This window comes from Rhinopithecus roxellana, chromosome 4 (assembly GCF_007565055.1).
Source record: "Rhinopithecus roxellana isolate Shanxi Qingling chromosome 4, ASM756505v1, whole genome shotgun sequence".
NCBI lineage: Eukaryota > Metazoa > Chordata > Mammalia > Primates > Cercopithecidae > Rhinopithecus > Rhinopithecus roxellana.
In genome coordinates this window covers 45,247,424-45,269,495 of record NC_044552.1, presented here as the reverse complement: position 1 = coordinate 45,269,495, position 22,072 = coordinate 45,247,424, and the positions used below count along the sequence as shown (strand labels likewise).

General features: G+C 34.4%; 1 protein-coding gene across 3 annotated transcripts in view; it reads right to left on the bottom strand.

Moving 5' to 3' along the window:
• The window catches only part of KHDRBS2 (KH RNA binding domain containing, signal transduction associated 2), a 627,085-nt gene that overhangs the window by 363,699 nt on the left and 241,314 nt on the right, over positions 1-22,072 (bottom strand). For all 3 annotated transcript variants that reach the window (XR_004056854.1, XM_030928982.1, XM_030928983.1), the window contains exon 3: positions 1,486-1,602. Coding sequence is in view for 2 of the 3 variants with exons in the window: in XM_030928982.1 (XP_030784842.1) it covers positions 1,486-1,602 (117 nt within the window). In the remaining variant the exon portion in view is untranslated. The remainder of the gene's footprint in view (positions 1-1,485; positions 1,603-22,072) is intronic.

The window sequence follows — 22,072 nt, the reverse complement described above, 5'->3', positions numbered from 1 at the left end:
CCATCCTGGAGATAAACAGATACAGTAAAATGTGTTAAGTGATAAAAGAGGACTTAGGACTTCAGGGAAGCCATGCTGGGGAGATGATGACAAACTTAAATCTTAAAGAATGTGCGAGACTACAAGAACACACAATATGAAATTTATAATATAAGAGCATGAAGTATTTGGGAAATTCATAACAAAAACAATATTAAAGAATAGATGAAAGTACAGTCATAGATTATTATGTGTCATTTTCTCCTCCTATATAAAGAAAATCTAAACTTGTGGCAGAGACAAAAGCTTATCTCATGTCTAGATGCTGGTGCGCTCACCTCTTAAATACTTACAATATTTATTTTAAGTGTAGTCAAAGAATCTAGAGGCAGAAGGGTTGGCAAGAATGTAGTTGTTGCTGAAATTGTACACAGTATAGAGTAATCAAAAGTTATCCCAAAGAAAGGGCTAGTAAAAATCATTCCTTCCATGCCTTTCTACAGTTGACTATTGAACCATTCTGAGAAAGCGCTCAAATAGAGAGTTTTGCCCAAACTCCTAATGTAGACTTATTACAGTAAAGATACTTTATGTATGCTATATTCACCAGTTCAGTGACATTTCACCCTATAAATTTCCTCATTTAATATGTCTCATTAACACAGATACAGGACTCCTGAGCAATTTTCTAAGGATTCTTACAGTCAAAAATAAATATTTGAACATTTCATTCTCCATAATAACATTACCAAGTCATAAGAGTGTGGCCTGGTCAAATGATATTACCAAACACATCCAGCCTTTCCCAGTGAATTCTCAAAGATCCTTTTGGAATAAATCTCTACAAATTGTCATTTCTCCCAAACGCTGAATTCTAACACTGAGAAAATTGCTAACACTTTATAAAATAAGAAATAATGTAGTTCAGATGTGAAATAAATTATTTCAAACATCAAATTCGTATATCTCTTAGCTTATTGTTCATTTGCAGGTCAGGTGAGTTGTTTAATATCATTGAAACATTTCAAGAAATAAGCAGGATTCTTTTAGATTTGCAGATAAGTATTTGAAATTGCTTCAGATAAGAGGACCAAAGTGAAATAGAGCAGAGAGATAAAATAAGAGAATGATACAATGGATGTGATTAGGTGATATGATTGAAGAAAGAAAAAAGAACCAGCCAGGGAATTAAAGAAAATGAACACAGACATATAGAAACATCCTACAGAGGACACAGAAAAAGTGAAAAGATTTGATAGGCAACCTATACAAAGGACTAAAGAAAATGAAAATCCAGAATATACACTCTGAAAAGAAAAAGAAGGGAGGCCAATAATTGATTTTTAGGAAGACAGCAGAGATAGCAGAAAGTGACACAGGGTGATGCCAGGAGACAGAAATCACAGGAAATGGTGAAAGAGCAGTTCAGGCGTGCTTGTAAATTTGGCCATCAGCGTTATAGATAACCTCCTGAATGTGTTAAATATCAGATTCAAAGTTCAGTACCTTAGCTTTATCTCTCATTGATCCTTTGCCCAGGATAGACATTTTAGCACCTGTTTCTTCCTGTAGCCTCTTCAAGGAATTTCCTCTTGGTCCAAGCAATTTCCCCACAAAATTGAACTAGGAAACAAAATCAATAGAATGTCTGTTTTAAGGTACAATAAAGTGATTATTTGCACCAAGAATAATTGATGGGTTGTAGGTTTTTCAAACTTTACCACTGAGAAGAGAGTCATGCCATAAACACACACACACACACACACACACACACACACACACACCCCGCAAACTATTTCAGATATCTAATCTAACACTCATTTTAAAAGCTGTATCTCTTCTTAAAACAATGCCTAAGTCAAAAGTATGTTGAAAATATCATTTACATATATAATCAAATGAATCATTTATTAAGGAAAGAAATCAAGGAGAATCATGCTGGTTTACAGAATTTCTAAAGGCTTCTTCTCTCAAATTATATTATTGAAATAAGAGGTGATTTTAACATAAGTCTATAAACCTGCAAAATTGTAAAAGTTTGCAATCAATATTTTAAAATTGATATCTAAAATGAAATTTGGTATTCAAGTTTGTTAGGCATTGTCTGGTGTCCACAACTTTCTATTACAACTTTCATAATCAGGAATAAAGGGACTCAATTATTCTTCAATCTTACATTGCCTCTATTAAACAGTTGCTTTAGGATTAGTAAATAAAGGATGTGAGCACATAAAAGTTTAAAAACAGTACTTATAAAGCATATACACAAAACACTTTGTTTAAATGAAAAATTCTGGGGTTCCACACAATTTGCTTAATCATCTTGAAACATGAATAAGAGCAAGTGAACTAAGAGCAGTTATGAAAGCATTTATGTTAGCTACTAAAGGAACACTACCAAACTGAATGACCAAGGTAATAATTTGTGCCATAATTCGTTGAATAAATTAAAAAATACAAAGAACATAGAATGCACCAAAAACTGTCTTGGGAACACAAAGAACAATGATAAGCATGACTAAGTAAAATTGCTTTCTATATCAGAGATTTTCCCCTCCCTCCCTCCTTTCTTTTCTTTTCTTTTCTTTTCTTTTCTTTTCTTTTCTTTTCTTTTCTTTTCTTTTCTTTTCTTTTCTTTTCTTTTCTATTCTATTCTTTTCTTTTCTATTCTTTTCTTTTCTTTTCTTTCTTTCTTTCTCTCTCTCTTTCCTTTTTTCCTTCTTTTCTTTCTCTCCTTCCTTCCTTCCTCCTCCCTAACTCCCTCCCTCCCTCCCTCCCTCCCTCCCTCCCTCCTTCCTTCCTTCCTTCCTTCCTTCCTTCCTTCCTTCCTTCCTTCCTTTCTTTCTTCTTCCCTTTCTTCCTTTCTTTCTTTCGCCATAATCCCTCAGTAAGAAATACACCACAGTTAATGATATAACACTCAGGTTTTTTTTCCCAAGTCCAGGATAAAAAGACAGATGTCTGCTCTTACCACATTTATTCAATTTTGTACTGGAGTATGGATTGTTGTATGCATAGGTAAATAGATATGGGATAGTATAATGCCCAAAAAGACTATACATAGGTGGTTGATTTATTTTCATCAAAAGTGCCAAAGCAACCAAATTTGAGAAATAAAGTGTTTTCAACAAATGGTACTGAAACAGTTGAATATCTGTATGAAAAAGAACAAAACAAAACAAAAAAGGAAACAAAAAACAACCTTTCATGACCACTTTCACACTTAGGCAAACCTTATTTTGAGTTCGATCATAGAACTATATGTGACAACTAAAATTATAAAGATTATAAGAAGAAAGCATTAGAAAAACCTTTGTGAACCTAGGCTAGGAAGAGATTACTTAATGAGGAAGCAAAGAACACTAAAACAAAAAATCCCTAATGACCAGTGATGATGAGCTTTTTTTCATATGTTTGTTGGTTGCATAAATGTCATTTTTTGAGAAGTGTCTGCTCATATACTTCACCCATTTTTTGATGATATTTCTTTTTTCTTGTAAATTGGTCTTTTATATCCGTTGTAGATTCTGGATATTAGAACCTTGTCAGATAGGTAGATTGCAAAAATGTTCTCTCGTTCTGTAGGTTGCCTGTTCACTCTGATGATAGTACCATCTTATGCCAGTTAGAATGGCAATTATTAAAAAGTCAGGAAACAACAGATGTTGGTGAGACTGTGAAGAAATAGGAAAGCTTTTACACTGTTGGTGGGAGTGTGAATTAGCTCAACCATTGTGGAAGACAGTGTGGTGATTCCGCAAGGATCTAGAACCAGATATACCACTTGACCCAGCAATCCCATTACTGGGTATACACCCAAAAGACTACAAAGCATTCTACTATAAAGACACATGCACACATATGTTTACTGAAGCACTATTTACAATAGAAAAGACTTGGAACCAACCCAAATGCCCATCAATGAGAGACTGGATAAAGAAAATATGGCAGCACATATATACCATGGAATGCTATACAGCCATAAAAAAGGATGAGTTCATGTCCTTTGCAGGGACATGGTTGAAGCTGGAAACCATCATTCTCAGCAAACTAACATAGGAACAGAAAACCAAACACTGCATGCTCTCACTCATAAGTGGGAGCTGAACAATGAGAACACATGGAACAGGGAGGGGACCATCACATACCAGGGCCTGTGGGGGTAAGGGGAGGAATATCATTAGGAGAAATGCCTAATGGAGTTGATGGGTTGAGGGGTGCAGCAAACCACCATGGCATGTGTATACATACACCTATGTAACAAACCTGCAGATTCTGCACATGTATCCCAGAACTTAAAGTAAAAAAAAAAAAAAAAAAAAAAAAAAAAAAAGTGAGAAAAAAAAATTCCTTCTGATGCAAACACTCATTTAAAAATTGAATAGATAAGCCACAGACTGAGAGAAAACACTCCTTACTTCTGAAAAATGACTAATACCTATAATCTATAAAGAATTCCATCAAATCAATGGTAAATCACACACACACATATACACATACCTCAGAATGGCTAAAACTAAAAGCAAACTCATGGTATATGCTGAAGAAGATGTGGAATTACTAGTGCAATTGCTGTTGGCAGTTTAAAATGATACAGTAGTATCATTTTAAGATTTGGCAGTTATTTATAAAATTAAACATACAGTTCCACTATGATCCAGTAATTCAACTGCTAAGTATTTATCCAAGGGAATTAAAAACATATGTTCATAAAAACAACTTGTACGTGAATGCTCATGACATTTTATTCACAATCACCATTAAGCCAAATGTAAACAAGTGCTCATCCTAGAAGAACGGACAAACGAGTTTATACATAAACAGAAAGGAACTAGCCACTGATGGACACAACAACCTGGATGTATCTAACAGACATTTGAGAAGCCAGATATAAAAGAATACATCATGTTAGATTCCACTATTACAAAATTCTAGCAGCAAAAATAATATATGGTGTTAGAGTTATAAAACTGGTTGTATGCTGGGAACACAGCCTGGTGTTCAACTGGCTGGAAAATGGCATGAAGGAAACATCTGGGGTGACAGAATTGCTCTATATTTGTTGGAGGTAGAGGTATACTTTTATTAAAATTTATCAGGCTGCACTCTTAGGAACTATTATTTCATTATATGCAAATAGCATTTCAATTGAGAATGTGAAAAACAAAATGAAAGAATAAAAACTCATGTAAAAATATTTTTGAAATAGCATCATAGTTTCTGTTATTACATTTAGGTCTCATCCATTTTGGGTTAATTTTTGCATATGATATATGATAAAGGTCCAATTTCATTCTTTTGCATATAGAAATCCAGCTTGTTTTTTTTTTTTTTTTTTTTTTAGCACAATTTATTGCAAAGATGGTCCTTTCCTCATTGTGTTCTATTGGTGCCCTTGTAAAAAAAATCAGTCTACTGTATATGTTTAGATTTATTTCTGAGAAAACATAGGTTCAAAACCTCTGAAGGTTGGCCTTGGTAAAGAATTTTTGGATGTCATACCAAAAGGTTAAGCCACAAAAGCAAAAACAAATAAACGGGACTACATTAAACTAAAAAGCCCCTTCACAGTAAAGGAAACAATCACCAAACTGAAACAACAGCCCCTGGGATTGGGAAAAAATATATCTGCAAAGCACACATCTACTAAGGGGTTATTATTCAAAATTTATAATGAATTAATAAAATTCAATGGCAGAAAAACAGATTTAAAAATGGGCAAAAGATCTAAATAGACACTTAATAAAAGAAATCATAAAAATAAACAACAGGTATATGAAAAGATGCTCAACATCATTAATCAAGAAAATGCAAATCAAAACCACTATGAGATACCACTTCACACTTATCAGGATGGCTGTTTCAAAAAAGTCAAAAGACCAGGGACCAGTTACATGGAAGACAATTTTTCCACTGGTGGGGGTGGAGGAGGGTGGGAGTGTTTTGAAATAGAACTGTCCACCTCAGATCATCTGGCATTAGATTCTCATAAGGAACACACAGGCTAGATCCCTTGCATGCACAGTTCACAATAGGGTTCCACTTCTGTGAGAATCTAATGCCAGGGTTGATCTGACAGGAGGTAGAACTCAGGCGTTAATGCTGGCTTGCTAGCTGCTCACCTCCTGCTATGCGGCCTGGTTCTTAACAGGTCACAGACCAGTACACGTCTGCACCCCAGGGATTGGGGACCCCTGGTGTACACCATGTAGACTATAGGTAATAAAATTGTTCTGTATTTGGATTTCATCCTAAATAAGTAGACTTTGGCTGCACTTGCCAAAAAACTAAAAAAAAAAAAAAAAAAAAAGGGTAACTGTGAGATGATGGATATATCAGTTTGCTTCACTACAGTAAACATTTTGCTCTCTATATGTATCCCATAACATCATGTTGTATACCTTAAATATATACAATAAAATGTATTAAAAAATAAAATCAGCATAAAATCATAATGAAATGTACTACAAAGAAATACCAGTCCCATTAGTTGCACAAAGGGACCTCTTTAGACTTATAGGAAATATATCATTCCAATCTATGCACCAGAGGAAAAAAATGGAGAAATATCCAATAACTCAACAGGAGAATATAACCTTCATACCAAAACCAAATCAGAAAAGGAAATATACAGACCAAAGCCACTCATTAAAGAAAAAAGAAAAAATAAAATGAAAAAACCCACTTGGCAAAATAGTAGCATAGCTAAGGCCTGTTGTATGTACAAAATACATCATGATTGAGTCATATTTATCATTGTTATACAAGTATTTTAAAATTTATAATTCTTAATTGTAATTTACTCATTAACAAATTAATGGAGAAAAAGGTCAGCATTTTATTTGTTTGGAAAAATGATTTGATAGAATTTAAACTTAATCATTATAAAAACTCACATCATCTGAAAAATAAAGGAAACATCATCAGTAAATAGAAGGCTTCTACTCAAAATTCATAGGAATAGTAGACTTACTGATTTAAAAAATCATAAACAAGGTAAAGATGTGCATTCTTAACACTTTATTCAGCACCAATGACTCAAACCATCTACTAAGACTAGTATTATAAATATCAGAAAGTTAAAAAAATATGCCATTTATATAATTATATACATAGAAAACAAAGTATTTTCATAAAAGTATTAGAACTAGTAAGAGAGCTTAGCAAAGTGCTGTTATACAGAAAAGGTTAATTGTATTTTTGTATGCCAGCAGCACATAATTAGAAAATGTTTTTTTAAAAAAGGAGATACCATTTATAACAGGAATTTTAAAAACTAGATTTTCTAGAAATAAATTTAGCCACAGATGTTCAAACCTTTACAGAACATGTATAAAACACATTTTGTTGACAGATATTGTGTTCATAAATAGGAACTCTCAATGGCATATAGATTTCTAGTCTTCTAAATTTCATCTGCAATTCTAATTACAATCACTATAGGGTTTGGATCAACTTATTAATTGGTTCTAAAATTTGTTTGAAAAAGTGAAAGCACAAGAACAGTCAAAACCATTCAGAAGCAAAAGAACAAGTCAAGAGTTATTCCTTTCACATATCAAGATTCATCATAAAGCTGTGTTAATTATGATAGTATGAAGCATCCAGTCCTGGGGCACAGATAGACAAATAGAGCAATGGAATCCAGAATCCATTAACAGACTCCTGTGTATGTTAGAATGACATTTTACAGAGGTAGTGTTACAGATCTTTGAGTGAACAATGGTCCCCTAAAGATGTCCATGTCCTAATACCAAGAATCTGTAAATATGTTATTCTACATAAGATACTACATGGGTGTGATTAAATTAGAGATCTTGAGATGGGGGATTATCCTGGATTAACCAGCTGTGCCCAATGTCTTTTTAAAAGAAAGAGAGAGGCAGCAGGGTCAGAGAAGGAGATGTGATGGCAATAGCACAGGCTCGTGTGATGAGATTGCTGGCTTTGAAGATGGAAGGAGACCATGAGCCAAAGCATGAAGGCAGCTTCTATTAGGTGGAAATGTCAGGGAGCAGATTCTCCCCTAGAGCCTCTTGAAGGAATGCAACCTTGCAGACACCTGGATTTTAGCTTCAAAGAAATCATTTCAGACTTCTGACCTCCACAACCGTAAAATAATGAATTTGATTTGTTTTAAGCCATGAAGTTTAAGTTTGTGGTGACTGTTACAGAAGCAATAGGAAACTAAAATACTAAGGAAAGAAGGAACTACCTAATATACAGCATAATAGGCTATCCATAGTAAGAGAAATAAAATTAATTCCTACATCATAACAGAAAAACTAAATTCTAGAAGGTTTATAGACTTAGATGTGAAATGTAAAACTTTAGAACTTATAGAAGAACATTTTCTAATATTTTTAAAATAACAAAAATACAATAACTGTAAAATAAAAGTTTGATTAAAATTAAGAATATCTGCTTGTGAAAATACACCACAAAGTAGATGAAAATATAAATCATAAAGCTGAAGATGGTTGACATTACATGTTACCGTTAAAGCAGTAGTTTATAAAAACAAACATAGAACTAAGGAAAAGAAAAATACTTTAATAGATAAAGGATAAAGTCATAAATATGTCATTGAAGGAGGAATGGGAATGGAAAAATCTTATGAGAAATTCAATCGCATTATAATTTAAACGAATCAAATTTAAGACCATGATGACATACAATTTTACACACACTATATAAGAGGTCTATGACAATAAAGAGGTTAGACATCAAGCATTGGCCAGAGTGTGGAGAAACATGTACTTATATACACGCCTGTGGGAGTGTAAATGGATACAACCATAGTGGCAGTGTCTTGTCAATCTGTAAATCCATTTACTTTATGCCTCAGCAATCTCATTCCTAGATATAAAATCCAGAGAAATCTTGGCACATGTACAAGAGTATTCAGTCTCAATCCTTTCAAGAGTAAAAATAATGGGGAAAAACGATGATCAATTCAAGAATAGTTGTTGTCAGCTCCACACCATAACCAGCATTTTTATGTCTCAAAACAACTTTTCAGATCCCTTTCCATGGAGGTTTACTTCTGTGGTGGGTTTGTCAATATCAAGAAGTTGCATCAGATTTGGAAGGTGGACATGAATTGGAGTCCATTATTCTCGGCAAGTCATAGAGATCAGACGTGGTGCTCTGCTGACTTCTACGTGAGTGTTCACTCCATGGATGCGGCAGCCACACAGACCTGTCCATAAATTCCCAGTTCTTGGTCTTGGCAAGTTTTGCAAATATTTCCCCAAACTTCCACTCTGTGATCATGACAGGCTTCACAGAATATCCTGGAGCTCTGGTTTCACCCCTGTGTTCTGAGGCTTTAGGCTCCAATCTTTACGGCCTGTTGGTGGAACTTTCCCGAAGACCCTTCCCTCATCGCTTCCCACAGTTATATTAGTCTTGAATTGTGGGTTATAACTGTTAAATATAGAGTGGCTTCTGTTTGCCTGTCAGAATCCTGACAGGTACAAATAAATAAATTGTGACATATTAGCTGTGAAGTATTACAGAGCAGTAAATATGAATTACTCATAACTATATAAAATTTCATTAATCCTAGAAATAAAATTTGACTGATAATTCATCTACACCTATAACACTTTATATAAAATTCATAAACAAGTAAAATTAAATAATATTCTACTATGAACACATGCCTATGTAGTAAACATATTTCTTAAATGACAGGGCTAATAATAAACACAAAATCCATGATCTTGGTAATCTCTGGGAATGGGGAATAGGGGACATGATCAAAGAAAGACATTAAGGTATTGCAAAGCAAAGGGTGATATTTTAGACTTCAGTTTAACTTATGGGTTTGAGAGTATTCATTTTATTTTGTTTTATACTCCACATGAAAGTTAAACATATTCTTTTGGATGTATTAAATATTACGTAACTCTTTAAAAATTAAGAACAATTCAAGTTGAGTTAAATGTCACTGAACTTCTCTTTCATATTCTGTTACAAAACCTTCTTTCCCCTTTATTGATGACAGAAAAACATCAAACTCAGAAATACCAAATCATCCAAAGTGGTATCTCCACCAAGAATGCTTAAGACTATGAAAAGAGAAAATTTCACACAATCCTGGCTGAGGACAGGTTATTGACAGAATATGTGGTACCTACTTTCAGAATTTTCTATTCTCTGCCTTGATTCTTGTGACACATTTCCCAACACTTCTATTTCAATAGTCATTTTATTTCTAAGCAATAATCAAATTGAAACCAAACTGTGAAGCTGCAAAAGAATCATGCCCTTAAATTCTTTTACACACTCTGTTAAAATAGAACATGAAGAGCCAGTAGAAAGAAGACGTTGTATAATCAGAAACCGAGTTTCACAAAGTGAGAGAAAGTTAGCTTTTATGAGCAACATTAACAATATAAAAGTATTTTAAGTAAGCAACCTTTCTTTTAATGTGTGTGTTGTAAAATTTATAAAAGTACAATCTACCATTTGTTCTTGCTCAAAAGTATTTCCCTGTCACAGTTTAGTCTATTTATGTGATTCTATCCCTTCCACAATTTCTGGAGTTTTTGGAGACAACACTCTGGAAAGGCTCAGAAGGCTTTCATGGAAAACCATGAAAAATCAGATACCATTTCTATGTGAGATAAAGCATTAGAAGTAATCACAAAGCTGGTTACATATTTCTGATGCTGTTCTTAGTTCTTGGAAATTTATTTTAAGATAAACTGAAACTAGTCAACACAAAAGTTGTTCTAATACGATTTTTTCCACCTATTTTCAACCTATGCTCAGTTCCCCTTCAAACAAAACCAGTTGACATAATCATGACAGGTGAATTATCAGTTCACAGACAGCAACTGGTTCTAACCTCTTCTTAAAAGTAAACCTCTTTTGAAGACCGAAAATAAATCAAACACTACACACCAGTGTCTTTAATATTTAACAATAATTTAGTAACTTAGGAATGTCTAAGATTCTTAGGGCTTAACAGAGTGAATACAGCTGTGTTTTCAGTGGATTAAGTATCTTCAAATAATTTCCAGGTATTTTATTCACATGTGTTTTAAGACAATTAAATTTGCGTAAGTCAAATTCATTTATGCTTGTCATTAAACAGTTGTTCTGTAATAACATGTCTATTAAAAAAGTCTTTTGGGTAACTTTAATCATTTTTGACTTTTTTTCTAAAAGCAAATATTTAAATTGTGTTACAAGTAAAATAAACCAAAATAATGTATTTCAATGGATTTGAAAAGCAACAAAACATAATTGGTGGCAAAACGAGTGCTTATCATAAGTGTCAGGCCATTTTAAGAAAAATATTTTAGGGACTTTTTAAGGTAGTTTAGCCAAGAACAGTTTAAAATTAAGTCACATTAATAATATTGGGCATATACATTTTAAAATTCTTCATGATATTATTTCATTAACACTCACATTAAAAAAACCGTTTCTTTTTTTACACATGGCATTTTTCTGGTTACATGTTTATAAACTAATTCCATCAACTCTGTGCTTTCTCTAAGAAGATAGGCAATCCACCTACTCTTATTTCACTTTGTGTGGGCACTGAAACTGTATCTGTTATGTGATCCAAGGCCAGTGTTGCTCACTGGCATCACCTGTGAACAATTTCTGACCTGCCAGTCTTTCCTGCAGAGAGAAGGCTTCGTTTTTCATTTGATACAGCTGTTCTTGAATTCCTTCATTCCTTGACACTCAAATTCCTTTTCTCTTAACACTTGAAAATATTGGAATGCTACTTTCATGTCCATCATATTCCTGATTTGGGAATGGATCCCCTTTTTAATCAGTAGGAATTCACAGAGTGACTGTTCTGTGCTTTGGGAACTCAACATTAAATCATACTTCAGTGCTCTATCCTTGTGTTTGTTGCCATTAAAACAAATTAAAGCAATTTGGAGCAGATTGCACTAAGTGGGACCATAGTCACAGATCAAAAATATTCTTCTTGTATAAATAGAGAGGAAATGACAACACTTCAGGTATTCATAGTAGCAATCATCAAAAAACAGTGGTGAGCAAGGGACTAAAGTTTTACTAGAATAGAGTAGAACATTGTTTTATTCTACTGCAAAAACATCAAGCTATGCCTGTAAAATTAATTTCATTTGGAATTTACAGAGGTTTCTACCAAAGAAAACTAATTCTAATGTAGCAAAATAGACAATGATGAGTATTGAAGAAAACAGAGAAGAAAAGTAGAGTGATTTAGAATTAACCATTAAAGTGAATATCAATATATTACCACAAATATAATTTTATTCAATAGATATATTTATATAAAATAAAATATTTATGTAAAATTCATATAAAAATCAATTCAGTCACTCACTAGTAACCACATTTTCTTAGCACCTGAGACTCAGTAAATTTATGAAAGAACCAAGCATAAATACCTCTTTCAGAAAACTTAGAACTCCACTGAGGGGAAAGGGGCTGTACATAAACAATTATATTGTAGTTTAAACAAAAAACTAATAGTGCCATAGAAGAAGTACAGATTAAGTGCTATGAGAATTCAAAGGAAGAAAAAATTTATTTCCACATAGAAAAGTTAGGAAGTTTTTTTGTGTGTTGAGCACAGAGCACTGAATAGGGAGCTTGAAGCTGGGCATGGAAAAAGGCAGTGACAGAAACAAGTTCCAAAAAAGGAAAACATATGGGACAGATGCAGTGGAGCAGGAAAAAGCTAAAGATGGCAGAGCCCACTAGAAGTTGCTTGGTGTAAGCTCAATAAATGATAATGGGAACATGAAGCAGAATGATGACCACAGAAGAAAGAAAAGGAGATAAGGTGAGACTGAGGAAATACCCTCAATAAGACATGGCAATTTATTATATTAAGTTGGAGGGAATATGAAGAGAGTAGTGTGAAGCAGTAATCAAAATAAATTCTAATCACAGGTGATTGGAAAGATAGTGTACCGTTAATACAATTACGGAATATAGGAACAAAAATGTTAGAGAAAAAATTGGAGTATATTCAATTTCAGATGCCTTCCAAGTGAAGAAACCTAGCAATCATGTATGGGTAGAACTTGAGAGGGAAATCTAAGATGAAAATATATATGTAGTAATTTTCTATACAGGAGTACTATTTCAAGTTATGAAATTGCTAAGGGAGAAGGACAGCACAGGCGAGAAACTTGAGGAACACATATATTTGAAGAAAAAATAAGGAAGAAGGGTAAATAATTTCTGGAAGAATACAAAATTAAAAAAAAGAAGGAAAAAATTTTTATAAATCAGTTAATCAGCAAATACGTATCATATGACAATTATGTGCCCAGCTATATGCAAGGCAAAGTCTAGAATTCTATGGGAATGTATAACCAGAATCAGCAGGAAACCCTCCCCGGAAAGGAAGCATTTCTCTAGCGTTTAAGATGTATGAGAAGTTGGGGCAGGGACAGGAGAGAAGGGCACTGATGGGGACTTTCCTGGCATAAGGAATAACATGTGAGAAACCCCAAGAGCATAACAAATTTGATAAATGGAAAGTAATTCATTTTGAAGGGGTGATACAGAAAAAAATATTCAGGAACTTATTGACCCTGTTAAAAATTCGGATCTTTAGGTAAAAGCAATGTAGCTCAATTGAAGGGTGTGAATTGAGGGATGGGCTTGGGGTGAGTGGGAAGTAGGCTGTGGTATGATTAACATTTACCTTTAAAGCTGACTTTAAATGTAAATTTAAAGTCTGACTGCAGTTTGAGGATTGGAAGACTACATAAAGAACTATAAAAATCTGGAAACAATCATGACAGCAAAGGCTATAGATGGGAGTAATTTCAAGTTTGAGAAAAAGTGAAATAATTCATTGGATTTGGCAATTAGGAAAAATGATGATTCTAGGCTAAGATGCCAACCTTACAATACACTTAATCTCATAATTTGTATAACATTACAAAATGAAACAGTAAAGGTGTCTCTCTCTCCCTCTTTCTCTCTCTCTCTCTCTCTCTCTCTCTCTCTCTATATATATATATATAGGAACTAAAACAAATTTAAAAGAGAAATATCTACCAGAAGTATTAAAAACAATTGCTCTTGTCTGCTATAAGACCCAAAAATCCCACTTGGCATTGCTCTACTGAAGAAAACACTTGAATTTGAAGAATGTATACATAGTTGGATAATAAAATCCATTTATACTAAGTATGAAAATGTGGGTCCTTTCAAATCTGTTGATTAGATATATTGTGCGCTTAATCGATATATGCCCCAGATGTTTCAAAATAACATGGTCTATGTTAAAATCATATACTTTACAGAATGATCCATGTTTTACAGAAATAACAAAGAAATGAGAATGTTGATAAAAATGATTCAACATGAATTTTAATAATATCAACACATACACAATTCACGTACCATTCATTCTGTTATAAACAATTCTTTACTATGTTTCCGCATTATTGTGTATGTTAATCACATTTTTCTTTCATAGAGACATCTAAAGAGAATTTGGTCATGTTTTAAATGAATTTCATCCTGTGTGGAGAATCTTTAAATGTGTTGAAAGACACGCCTTTGCCATATTTATGCAACTGTATTAGGGCTACATTCTCCAAACTCAAGTTTGTACTTAAAAAGATTCATTTGGCCGGGCGCGGTGGCTCAAGCCTGTAATCCCAGCACTTTGGGAGGCCGAGACGGGCGGATCATGAGGTCAGGAGATCGAGACCATCCTGGCTAATACGGTGAAACCCCGTCTCTACTAAAAAATACAAAAAACTAGCCGGGCGACGAGGCGGGCGCCTGTAGTCCCAGCTACTCTGGAGGCTGAGGCAGGAGAATGGCGTGAACCCGGGAGGCGGAGCTTGCAGTGAGCTGAGAGCCGGCCACTACACTCCAGCCTGGGCGGCAGAGCAAGACTCCGTCTCAAAAAAAAAAAAAAAAAAAAAAAAAGATTCATTTCACATATCATTGTTAAGTAAAAACTATTACATTAACAAACACCCCAATCTTAATTATAACTACAGCTCAAAACCAAACCCTAATTTTTTCAGCATATCCAATTGTCTGAATACAAATGTTTCTAGAGTGCTATACAGTTCATAAAATCATCTGTAGAGGTACAAGACTGAATGTACACTCAGTACAGTGAAATGTGGCTGCACAATTATATTTTTATCTAAATCTTTGCCCTTTTAATACTTAACAGATATTTCTATAGCCTTTCAAATAGTCATAAAACTAACATCTTAATGACAACTGCACTCTTATATTTTAGGATTTCGACTTTCTTTAAATGAGCCATAACGGAGCTATCAGATTTTTCATTATTGCATCAGACGAAATCTTGGCTTTCCAAGTAAATCTTTTATTTAAATATCACATAAGTCCCTTGTATGCTGTGCTTACATGTGCAAATTAGAGATGTTTGTAAAGAAGTTTTCCATCTCTATATAATTTCATGAAATAAATACATATGCTCATGTTTGATAAGGACAAATGAATCCATCAAGAGGGGCTTACTGAGCATACATTATGTGATAGGTACTTTCTAGGGGACATAGAATCAAATGAAACAAAAATCACTGGCTCTATGGAATTTACATTCTAAATACAAATTCATTTCCAAGTGAAACATTTTAAAATAAGTAATTGCTTTTTTTTTTTTTTTTTTTTTTTTCTGGATGTATCTAGATTATTCAAGGTTTGGGCTACTTAAAAATTAACTATAGTATTGTTTATTATTTTCTTGCACACAATACAGACAGATCTAACCATTATAAAAAAGATATGCCTTTAGTTTCCTAAGGTTAAATATTAATTCAGCAGTAGGAGTAAATTAAGAAGTTATTTTTGTAACTTAAGTTTTAAATTTTAACTTAACTTTAATATTTTAAGGAACAACAGCAAATTGTTTAGCACCTCATTTAAATATTGTCAATCTGTTCAATTAGATAGAGAATTGGGGACTGAGCAGATTACTTAGGTTACTTTTTACCCAATTCCAGTTAGTATTCCTATCCGCTTTTCTGAAATGCTCAACTGAAACTGATACGGATCTGTTAGAAAACGAAATGGGGAATCCAAATTTCTTAATACCCATTACGTTTTCCTTAATATCCACTTAGTGGTTTTAGAAAATAGTAAAGGTACTACATATTTTAAAAGAAGTTTTTTATACCAGCAACAGAAATGCTCTATATTAAACTCAACGTGTCTCATGTTTGTACATGATTCTAGTAAGACGGTAGGCTCTGTCCAAACTAAAGACTGTCTTAAGAGCTCTGCTGATAAATTTAAATTGTCATGGCTGCTAACTCATCATTATATCATATATACCCTCTAGAAAGTCTCAGACTATTGGTTTGAATATTTTAAACATATGTATTGATATATAGTTTACATACCATAAAATTAATTCATTAAAAGTGTACAATTCAATTTTTTAAGTATGTTCACAGGGTTATACAACCATTGCCAAAATCTAAGTTTAGAATATTTAAGTCCTCTGTAAAAAAATCCCATACTTAATACTTAGTTACTACCCATTGGACCCCTACACTTAAACATTCATTAATCTACTTCCATCTCTATACATTTGCTTAGCTGTACCTAGTCTGCACATTTTATTTAAATACGGTCATACAACATGTGGCTTTTCCTTTAGCCTACTGTCTTTTAGGTTCATGCACGTGTTGGAACTTTACTTATTTATTGCTAAAAATATTCAATTATGTGGATTTAGTTTGTCTATTTATTTAACAGTGGACACTTGAGTTGTGTCCACATTGTGGCTATTACAATAATGTTGTTAGGAAATTTTGTGTACAGCTTTTTGTGTGAGTTGAATGCTTTTATCTCTATGTTTAGAGTTAGAATTGCTGGATTATATGGGAATTTTAAGTTTAACATTTTGAAGAACCGTCCAGTTGTTTTCCAAAGTGGCTGCAACATTTAACAATCCCACCTGTAACGCATGTGGGATTATTTTTCCACATCCTGGTCAACACTTGTAATTGTTGGTTTTTGGATTGTAGTAATTCTAGTTGGATGTGAAGTTGTTATGATTTGAAGTTGACTGATGGAAAATGATATTGAACATCTTTTCATATGTTTATCGACCACTTGTATACCTACCTGGATAAATGTCTATGCAGATTATATATACAGTTTTAGGTTTTTTTTTTTTCTTACCGAGATATGAGTTATTTACATGTTCTGGCTATAAGACCCTTATCAGATACAAGATTTGCTAATATTTTCTTCTATTCTTTGGGTTGTGTTTTCATTTTCTTGATGGCTGCCATTTATAGCATAAACTTTTAAAAAAAATTTAGTAGTCTAACCTTTTTTATTTTGTTGCCTGTGATTTTGGTGTCATATCTAAAACAGCACTGCCTAATCTAGATGTACTCCTATGATTTCCTACAAGAATCATATAGTTTAACTCATATATTAAGATCTATGATCCATTTTGAATTAGTTTTTGTGTATGGTGTGAGGTACTGCTCCAACTTCATTGCTTGACATGTGACTAATCAGTTTTCCCAGTACCATTTGTTGAAAACACTATTCTTTCCCTATTGAATGATCTTGGCATTACTATAAAAAAAATCAATTGGCCACAGATTTATGGATTTATTTCTAGAATCTCAATTCTATTCCATTAGTCTTTGTTTTTATCTTTATGCTAATACTAAACCAGCTTGAATATTGTAGCTTTGTAGTATATTTTGAAATTAACAGTTTCAGTTCTTTAAATTTGTTTTTCATTTTCATGATTGTTTTGGCTATTTATATTTCAATCTAAAATTTTTATGATTCACTTGTAAATTTCTGGAAAAAATTATACTAGGGATTTTCATAGAGATTGGATTGAACTTGTCATCTTAGCAATAGAGTTGGCCCTTGAACAACATGGGAGTTAGGGAAACTGACCTCTTGTGTAGTTAAAAATCTGCATATAACTTTGGGGTCCCCAAAGACTTAACCACTAATAGCCTACTGTTGACTGGAAGCCTTACCGATAACATAGACAGTTGATTAACTCATACTTTGTATGTTATATATGTTATATTCTATATTCTGATAAAAAATAAGCTGAAGAAAAGAAAATGTTACTAACAAAAGCATAAGGAACAGAAAATACATTTGTAGTAATTTATGACATGTATCCATCCATAAGTTTACGTCATCTGTTTAGAAGATGAATAGTCTATGTGAAATGGCAGGCAACTGCAGCTATAGGACTCAATCACAGTATATATCAAGTTATTATTTTGTTTTTGTAATATCATGGCTTTTCTTTGCTTTCTGAGAGGACTTCCAGGATCACTAGTGGCAGTTCATATAGGTCTCATGGTGTTATTCAAGGTTTATGATATTGCATTTAACACAATGAGAAATACACCAGAACAGTGAGAGATCACTTTTCACTGGAATGTGCAATTTTGTTGAGAGACAAATTGCTCATGCAGAGATGATTAACATTACACAACATGTAAAATGGATACCTTCAACATCTGAGTTCACTGCAATAGCAACAAGGAGATGGCTATAAAATTATTACAATAGGATAGTGTGTACTGCCATTAATTTTATGCACTTAGGATTTTATGTTTGTTTACATTTCTCTCAATTGAGAATGGTATCATGGTCTGAGTTTATATGAGTAAATGTTGATAAATTTTACCTTTTATAATAAATTTAAGTATATTTTATGGTAGTAAATTATAAAGTAGACTAGTATCTACACACATTTTATGCATTAATGACATGCCTAATTTTTTTGATATTTCTTTCTTTTTTTTTTTTTTTTTTTTTTTTTTTGAGACGGAGTCACGCTCTGTCGCCCAGGCTGGAGTGCAGTGGCCGGATCTCAGCTCACTGCAAGCTCCGCTTCCCAGGTTCACGCCATTCTCCTGCCTCAGCCTCCCGAGTAGCTGGGACTACAGGCGCCCACCACCTCGCCCGGCTAGTTTTTTGTACTTTTTAGTAGAGACGGGGTTTCACTGTGTTAGCCAGGATGGTCTCGATCTCCTGACCTTGTGATCCGCCCATCTCGGCCTCCCAAAGTGCTGGGATTACAGGCTTGAGCCACCGCGCCCGGCCTTTTTTGATATTTCTAAGCTATATGGCTTAATCTGGAGTTTTCTCAAACTGTTGCAAATATCCAAATATTTTAAAATACATTTATTGATAAAATCAGCATATAAGTAAACCCACAGCAGTTCAAACCTATGTTATTCAAAGGTCAAGTGTATTAATATTCTGATATATAAATATGTTATACCTTTCCATTATTTATAGGTTTCTAATTTTTTTCAGTGATATTGTTTAGTTTTCAATGCATGTGCCTTATACTTCTCTTGTTGAATTTATTCCTAGGAATGTTACTCTTAATATTGATATTATTATAAATAAAATAGTTTCATAATTTAATTTTTGGAATATACATTGCTATTATATAGAAATGCAATCTTTTTTTGTATACTAATCTAGTGTGTCACAAATCTACATTTTTTTATTTGTTCTAGGTTGGTGCAAAAGTAACTGCAGTTTGCCATTAAGAGTAATGGCATAATAGCATTTTTAGTGTGTTTCTCTGTATTTTCTACATATAAGATAATATCAGTTGCAAATAAAAATTGTTTCACTTCTTCCTTTCTAATTTGGATGGTTTTCATTTATATTTTTTGCCTAATTGTGTCAGATAGAACATACAGCACAATGTCAAATAGAAATAATAAAACTTGCCTTCCTTGTCATATTCCCAGTCTCAGGATGAAAGCAGTCAGTCTCTTACCATTGAGTATAATGCTAATTGTGAATAGTTCATAGATACTCTTTCTCTGGATAAGGTCATGCCTTTCTATTCCTAGGGTTTTTCGTTTGTTTTGTTTTTGTGTCTTATCATGAAAAGGTGTTAACTTTTGTCAGAGTCCTTTTCTCATCAATTGAGATTCATATGGTTTTTGCTCTTTATTTAATTACTATGGTATATTATATTAATTGACCTACAGATGTTAAACCAAATTGCATCCCTAGGAGGTCCCTCTTTGTAACAGGGCACAATCCATTTTATAGGTGCTGGATTTGGTTTGTAGTATTTTGATGAAGACTTACACATATATTACACATATATTCATAAGGGATAATGATATATAATTTTCTTTTGTCTATAATCCCCCAGAAGATGGGGGATTTCTGCATTTCCAACTGAGGTACCGGGTTCATCTCACTGGGGCATGCTGGACAGTGGGTGCCGGATAGTGGGTGCAGCCAACAAGCGAGAGCCGAAGCAGGGAGAGGAATCGCCTCACCCGGGAAGCGCAAGGGGGAAGGGAATTCCCTTTCCTAGCCAAGGGAAACCGTGACACACAACACCTGGAAAATTGGGTCACTCCCACCCTAATACTACGCTTTACCAAGGGTCTTAGCAAATGGCGCACCAGAAGATTATATCCCGTGCCTGGTTCTGAGGGTCCCATGACCACAGAGCCTCCCTCATTGCTAGCACAGCAGTCTGAGATCTAACTGCAAGGTGGCAGCGAGGCTGGGGGAGGGGCACCCACCATTGCTGAGGCTTAAGTAGGTAAACAAAGCAGCCAGGAAGCTCGAACTGGGTGGAGCCCACCACAGCTCAAGGAGGCCTGTCTGCCTCTGTAGACTCCACCTCTGGGGACAGAGTGTAGCCAAACAAAAGGCAGCAGAAAGCTCTGTAGATTTAAATGTCCCTGTCTGACAGCTTTGAAGAGAATAGTGGTTCTCCCAGCACGAGTTTGAGATCTGAGAAAGGACAGACTGCCTGCTCAAGTGGGTCCCTGACCCCCAAGTAGCCTAACTGGGAGACATCCCCCACTAGAGGCAGACTGACACCTCACACCTCACACAGCTGGGTACCCCTCTGAGATGAAGCTTCCAGAGGAACGATCAGACAACAACATTTGCTGTTCAGCAATATTCACTCCTTTGCAGCCTCCGCTGCTGATACCCAGGCAAACAGGATCTGGAGTCGACCTCCAGCAAACTCCCAACAGACCTGCAGTGGAGGGTCCTGACTGTTAGAAGGAAAACTAACAAAGAGAAAGGACATCCACACCAAAACCCCATCTGTACGTCACCATCATCAAAGACCAAAGGTAGATAAAATCACAAAGACGGGGAAAAAGCAGTACAGAAAACCTGAAAATTCTAAAAATCAGAGCACCTCCCCCCCTCCAAAGGAAAGCAGCTTCTCACCAGCAATAGAATAAAGCTGGACAGAGAATGACTTTGACGAGTTGAGAGAAGAAGGATTCAGATGATCAAACTTCTCTGAGTTAAAGGAGGAAGTTCGAACCCAGTGCAAAGAAGGGAAAACCTTGAAAAAAGATTTGACAAATGGCTAACTAGAATAACCAATGTAGAGAAGTCCCTAAATGACCTGATAGAGCTGAAAACCATGACAGGAGAACTACTTGACAAATGCATAAGTTTCAGGAAATGACTTGGTCAACTGGAAGAAAGGGTATCAGTGATTGAAGATCAAATGAATGAAATGTAGCGAGAAGAGAAGTTTAGAGTAAAAGAAGTAAAAAGAAACGAACAAAGCCTCCAAGAAATATGGGACTATGTGAAAAGACTAAATCTATGTGTGATTGGTGTACCTGAAAGTGACAGGGAGAATGGAACCAAGTTGGAAAACACTCTGCAGGATATTATACAGGGGAACTTCCCCAACTTAGCAATGCGGGCCAACATTAAAATTCAGGAAATATAGAGAATGCCACAAAGATACTCCTCAAGAAGAGCAACTCCAAGACACATAATTGTCAGATTCACCAAAGTTGAAGTGAAGGAAAAAATGTTAAGGGCAGCCAGAGAGAAAGGTTGGGTTACCTAAAAAGGGAAGCCCATCAGACTAACAGGTGATCACTCAGCAGAAACTCTACAAGCCAGAAGAGTGTGCGGGCCAATATTCAACATTCTGAAAGAAAAGAATTTTCAACCCAGAATTTCATATCCAGCCAAAATAAGTCTCATAAGTGAAGGAGAAATAAAATCCTTTACAGAAGAGCAAATGCTGAGAGATTTTTACACCACCAGGCCTGCCCTACAAGACCTCCAGAAGAAAACACTA